This window comes from Myotis brandtii, unplaced genomic scaffold, assembly GCF_000412655.1.
Source record: "Myotis brandtii unplaced genomic scaffold, ASM41265v1 scaffold63, whole genome shotgun sequence".
Taxonomy (NCBI): Eukaryota; Metazoa; Chordata; class Mammalia; order Chiroptera; family Vespertilionidae; genus Myotis; species Myotis brandtii.
Window position 1 is genome coordinate 1,700,532 of NW_005370411.1, and position 6,933 is coordinate 1,707,464.

The following is a 6,933-nucleotide window of genomic DNA, read 5'->3' on the forward strand; positions in this document are numbered from 1 at the left end:
CACTCCCTACTGGGGAGGTGCCCGCAACCCAGGTACATGCCCTTGGCCGGAATCGAACCTGGGACCCTTGAGTCTGCAGGCTGACGCTCTATCCACTGAGCCAAACCAGCTAGGGCTCTTTTCTTTTTTTTAAATATAGAAGCATCAATGATGAGAGAAAATCATTGATTGGCTGCCTCCTGCACCCACAACCCGGGCATGTCCCCTCCTGGTTCATAGGTCGATGCTCAACCACTGAGCCATGCCTCTGTTTTCTTATTCTAGGATTATAGGATTGCTGTGAAGGTCAAGTGAGACCTTGCACAGAAACTCAGAATTGCCTCTCAGTAACTTCTATCCATGTGCACTTCTTAGATTATTTTACAGAATCTCGTTTATTCTAAGGTAAACCATTAGGTCCTAAATTAAAAATTGCCACCCTAACCGGTTTGGCTCAGTGGATAGAGCGTCAGCCTGCAGACTCAAGGGTCCCAGGTTCGATTCCGGCCAAGGGCATGTACCTGGGTTGCGGGCACCTCCCCAGTAGGGAGTGTGCAGGAGGCAGCTGATCGATGTTTCTCTCATTGATGTTTCTAGCTCTCTATCCCTCTCCCTTCCTCTCTGTAAAATATCAATAAAATATATTTTTTTAAAAATTGCCATAGTTAAGATAGAAAGACTTATGGACTACTGTATTTTAATAAAAGCATTATTTATCAGGCAACTTTAATATATTTTGGTACTTGCACACCTCACCACACACACACATCTCTTCTCTTTTTTTTAAATAGGAGTTAAGCCATTTGAGTGCTTAACATGTGGAGTAGCTTGGGCTGATGCCCGATCTCTAAAACGCCATGTCAGAACACATACTGGTGAACGGCCCTATGTTTGCCCTGTGTGCAGCGAAGCCTACATAGATGCTCGGACACTTCGAAAACACATGACTAAATTCCACAGAGATTATGTGCCTTGCAAAATTATGCTGGAAAAAGATACCCTTCAGTTTCATAACCAAGGAACTCAAGTGGAGCATGCTGTTAGCATCGTAACAGCAGACATTCATGAACAGGAAAGCAGCGATCCTCAAGAACTTGAGACTGTGGTAGTGACAGGAGAAACTATGGAAGCTCTTGAAGCCGTTGCAGCTACTGAGGAGTATCCATCTGTATCTACACTCTCTGACCAAAGTATTATGCAGGTGGTTAATTATGTGTTGGCACAACAGCAAGGACAGAAGTTATCTGAAGTTGCAGAAGCTATTCAAACTGTTGAAGTAGAGGTGGCACATATTTCAGAAGCAGAAGGAATATAGTAATGGAAATTTTAAAAAGTGACATCTCATGTATACTGAACTCAGAACATTTGTTTACAATACTATGTGACTCTCTACCTAGACTTTGTATGTGAAGATTCTGGGCTGTTTGATGATGTTTTAACATTTCTGATTGGTTTGTCCAGCTAAAGTCCATTTACTGTAAAGAAACTGAAAATATCTGTTTGATGGCAGTGGTTTATCACGGTATACTTTTTATGAATTAATGTGTGTAAAGGATTATAGTTAATGAAAAACTGTACAGTTTCATTTGCATTTTGACATTATTATATACTTTGAGTTTAAAAGGCTGCACCAGTAAGCTTTTCTTCTTTTGTTCTCAAAATATAGAAGATTTGTGATTTCATTTGCCTTTTTATAGATTTAAAATTCTAATATAAAGCATTTTAGTCAGATGAATAGGTATATTACATTTTTTAAATGCTTCAAATCTGTGATTCTTGATTTACTATTTATTTTAAGCCCTTATAAGTCAGGGATTCTTTATTTTATTTAAAGCACTTAATGAGTTACATATTGTAATCAAGTTTGCACAGTATACTTATCTATATGGGGCACCTTTAAATGAATAGCTAATTTTAAATATGCCATTAAAATGCATGAAATGCCTATTAAAGCCTTACTATACTCTCTCTTCAAGGCAAGTAAAAGACCATAAAACAAAGAATACTGTTATTAAGCTCTGTTGATAAAAACATTTCTCCTGGATAACAATACATGGGCGGGGGTGGGGTGTGGAAAAAAACTAATTCTTTTGCTGAAAAATGAACAAGTTAAAACTAGGTTTGGTTTGTTTGCAGCTTTTGTATCATGTTCTCTTTTGTTTGTTGTTTTCTCTCTTCCCCTCCCCTTTTTTTTTGTTTTTTTTTGTATCATGATTAATTGTTCAATTTTGTTGAAAAACTGCAATTTAGAAATAGGATTACAATGTGGGCATCTATGGTGGTCCTGTTGATATCATATAATTAATTGTACAATAACTTCAGAATATTGAAAAGTCTTCAATTCCGTTCTCATTATAGTATGCTACTTAAAGTAATTATGGTCCACCAAATTTTTGAAAGTATATTATTATAAAAAGTTACCTGAGATTTAAATTAATTTGTGTTTTTGATTTTTAAATTCCCACCTTAAGCTATCTTATTTTTTTATTTTCTGATTTTCAAAATAACCATTTCTCTCCTCTGGGAAGCTACCACTCAAGCTATAATTGTTAAAATCAAACATTTAAGTATTAAAAGCTAATATAAGGTATAAAATTAAAATTATAAGCAAAATCATATGTAAAGCATTCCTAAAGCACAGGAAAATAATGTGCCTTGATGTACATATATTAAGATACTTATCCAGTTCACTTTAAAAATGGCTTCATAGATAAAGAATTAATGTGATGCCATGCATGCATTATACTTGCATATGTAATATTTGTATTCGCAAATTTCCCATTATTTTAATAGTTGTGTGGCTGACTTTCAGTTTTAAGTGAATTGACACACAATCTATAACTCTTATTATGGCTGTTTGTTTATTGTATCTTTTGGTTAGTGAAAATGTATTTCAACCTGACTAAAATTTGAAATTGTGTCTTTTATGTTTCATTCCCACCATTATTATTAGATTTAGTTAATTGTATATGGCCATTGATGTATGTCATAAACATGTAAATAAAAGATGTTGAATCTTGTTTAAAAGCATAAGCTTTGGAGTTGAGCTGGTCACTATTTTCAATTCATAAATCAGTTGCTGTTATTTTTATCTGTTACCAAGGTAATCTATTTTTTAAAGGGAAGAGGAATTGAACACATTAAAAAAGAACCATTTGGGGAACACATAATACTAAAACTTCTTGCTCTTAAACATAATCTAATCACAAAATTTAGTGTGATTGTCAACTTTGGATAATTCAAATGTGTAGAATTACATAAATTGCATGTAGAAACCAGTGTTAAATTTCCAAAAATACAGTTTTATATTATCATAGAGGGAACTTCTATATTTATAAGGATTTCTTTTTAGAAATGCTTTGTTGTCAGATGACTTTCCCCAAACTGTATGGGTATCCCCTGGTTAAATTTGCTTGTTACTGTCCTAGCTGGTTTGGATCAGTGGATAGAGCGTTGGCCTGTGGACTGAAGGGTCCCGGGTTTGATTCTGGTCAAGGGCACATGCCTGGGTTGTGGGCTCGATCCCCAGTAGGGGGCATCGTTCAGGAGGCAGCCAATCAATGATTGTTTCTCATCGATGTTTCTATCCCTTCCTCTCTCAAATCAATAAAAATACATTTTTAAAAATAATTGGTTACTACTGCTGCTACTAAGCAGTTTGTATCATTGCTGTCACTGATGTGTATGTATTGTCAATAGAAATGAATTAACTGTGTTAGCCAGTTTGGCTCAATGTAAGAGCATCGGCCTGTGGACCAAAAGGTTCCAGGTTCAATTTCGGTCAAGGGCACATACAGCAGTTGCAGGCTTCCCCTTGGTCAGGGCACATGCAGGAGTCAACCAATCAATGTGTCTCTCTCACATCTGTTTCTCTCTTTCCCTCTCTCTTCCACTCTTTAGAAATCAATGGAAAAATATTCCTGGGTGAGAATTAATTTTTTTTTAAAAAAGTATTCTAAATGGTGAAATATTTAAATTTTTTCTATGATTGAAAATAAGACCCATCAACAACTTTGCAAAATTCCCTTATTAATTTAAATAGTTTGGATTGTCTACATACCTAATTATGTCATCTGCAAATAATGAAGTTGTATTTCTCCAATTCTTGCCTTATTGCTCTGTATTGGTTGTCTAGTACAATGTTAAAAAGATGTAATAGTGGCCTCCTTGTCTTTTTTCCAATCACAGAGTGAAAATCAGCTGCACATGGTGGGGTAGATAGCTTCAGGGTGGGGGGCTTATTGCCAAAAAACCAACCATGTGAATAAGAGGTTTGAACTTAGGCAACCACTGCCCCCAGCCTCCAGGAGAGGGGAGGGAGGCTGGAGATCGAGTTCAATCAGTGTGATCACTAATGCATTAATCCGATCAGTCATGCTCATGAAAGGAAACCTCAACAAAAACTTAAGAGGCTCAGAGAGTTTCCTGGTTGGTGAACCAGTGGGTGGCTCACCCTGAAGGGACAGAAGCTTCTGCTCTGAGATAAGGCCTGGGTAAGGGCGGTTGAGAGGGAACTCCCTTCTGCCCTCCAACCCCCACTTGTCCAACAGAGGTTCTGATTTGGGCAAAGTGAGCTGAGAAGACTGAGGCCTTGACTACCCTTGTGTCTGTCCATGAGGAGGTGGTTCCAAGCTGAGAGGACCTCAGGCTGCTGCCATCCCTTTCACCAAATGTTCCGTTTGCAGAGTAGCGTGTCACTCAGAAACTTGCCAATGTCCCCACCTCCAGATTCAGAACCCTGGCTCAGAGACTTTGCCAGGAGAGAGGAGCAGACTGTAAAACAGAGAGCTCCTAATCTCTTCCCAAAGACTGACTTTATTTGCAATGGAGTCAAGACATGGAAGCCTAAGGGGCACTCTCAAGCTCAGTGGAGGTTAAGGTGAGAGGCAATTGGGAGGAGATTCAAGATACATGATAAGCTGAAGGCCTGTTAGTGTGTAGGACAGAACTAGGAAATGAAACAGATGGGAGGAGCCCTCCTGGAATCAGAACACATATTGATCTCAGAAATTATTAAAAAATATTTTTTTTTGTTGATTACAGAGAGGAAGAGAGAAACATCAATGATGAGCGAGAACCATTGATTGCCTCGAATGCCCCCTACTGGGGATTGAGCCCACAACCCGGGAATATGCCCTGACTGGGAATCAAACCATAACCTCTTGGTTCATAGCTCGATGCTCAACCACTGAGCCATGCCAGCTGGGCAGACATTATTTTTTCAAAGGAACCACAATGTGATTACATTGACTAGTTTGTAACTTATTGTCCTAATAATCTAATCCCAGGGTGTTATTCAAAATAATTTAGCAATTAGCCAGCAATTAGTGGTGTTTAGTAGCTGGGTGCGATCATGGAAAGAGAGGAAGAAAGCACTATCAAAATCATTGTCGCCGTAACCGGTTTAGCTCAGTGGATGGAGCGTCGGCCTGCAGACTGAAGGGTCCCAGGTTCGATTCCAGTCAGGGACATGTACCTTGGTTGTGGGCACATCCCCAGTAGGAGGTGTGCAGGAGGCAGCTGATTGATGTTTCTCTCTCATCGATGTTTCTAGCTCGCTCTCTCCCTTCCTCTCTATAAAAAATCAATAAAAAATATATATTTTTTTAAAATCATTGTCATCCCAGGGTAACTAAGCATACTTACAGCTGCACCACCCTGTGGGAAACATCCGAGGCTTAGACAGTAGAAGGGGAAATAGACTTCACTGAAATAATTCAGCTTGTTGCCAAACAAGCAAATAACAATAACCTGGCCTTGGGAAAGGAAGGGGCAGGGGACCAGTACCCATTGTTGCCATGATATACTATCTAAAATGTCCAATTGCAGCCCAGCCAGTATGGCTCTCAATGGTTGAGCTTCGACCAATGAACCAGGAAGTCACAGTTCGATTCTGGTCAGGGCACATGACCAGGTTGTGGGCTCAATCCCCAGTGGGGGATGTGCAGGAGGCAGCTGATGGATTGATGATTCTCATCATTGATGTTTCTATTTCTCCCTCTCCCTTCCTGTCTGCTTGTTCTAACTTGTTCTATCAATTACAAAGAGTAGTTTGTTAAACTATCCCTGTATAAATGTGGACTGGCCTATTTACCCTTTTAATTCTGGCAATTTTTGCTTTATATATCTTTTTTTAAAAAGATTTATTGGTTTTTTACAGAGAGGAAGGGAGAAGGATAGAGAGTTAGAAGCATCGATGAGAGAGAAACATTGATGAGCTGCCTCCTGCACACCTCCTACTGTGCTTTATATATCTTGAAGCTGTTATTAGGTGCATATAATGTAGCATTATGCATTCTTGGTAGGATGAAACTTTTGTCATTATGATAGGATAAAACGAAGTGCCCTTGGTAATGCTCTTGGCTTCAAGTCTACTTTGACTAAAATTAAAATACTACATCAGCTTTTTAGGTATTCATGTGGTACATTTTCCAATCCTTATGCTTTCAACATTATATATATACTAGAGGCCCGCTGCACAAAAATTTGTGCACTGGGGGGAAGGGGGGGTGGGAAGGTCCCTCAGCCCGGCCTGTGCCCTCTCACAGTCTGGGACCCCTCAGGGAATGACCATCTGCTGGCTGAGGCCTGCTCCCCAGGGGATTGGGCCTAAGCTGGCAATCAGACATCCCTCTGGCAGCCCGGCAGCCATCGGGGGATGTCCACTTGCCAGCGGGGAGCAGACCTAAGCTGCAGTTGGACATCCTTAGCACTGCTGAGTAGGCGGGAGAGGTTCCCATCACCACCGCTGTACTGGCAGCCATCAGCCTGACTTGTAGCTGAGCAGAGCTCCCCCTGTGGGAGCACACTGACCACCAGAAGGCAGCTCCTGCATTGAGTGTCTACCCCCTGGTGGTCAGTGTGTGTCATAGTGACCAGTCATTCCCAGTCATTCTGCTGTTAGGGTCAGTTTGCATATTACCCTTTTACTATATAGGATAGAGGCCTGGTGCA

At 39.9% G+C, this 6,933-nt stretch overlaps 1 protein-coding gene across 1 annotated transcript in view; it reads left to right on the top strand.

Annotated features, from left to right (window-relative positions):
• The window catches only part of ZBTB11 (zinc finger and BTB domain containing 11), a 35,158-nt gene extending 32,577 nt beyond the window's left edge, over positions 1-2,581 (top strand). Inside the window, exon 11 of the mRNA XM_014528297.1 lies at positions 771-2,581. Coding sequence (XP_014383783.1) covers positions 771-1,294 — 524 coding nt within the window. The 3' untranslated portion in view covers positions 1,295-2,581. The remainder of the gene's footprint in view (positions 1-770) is intronic.
• Positions 2,582-6,933: the final 4,352 nt, after the last annotated feature.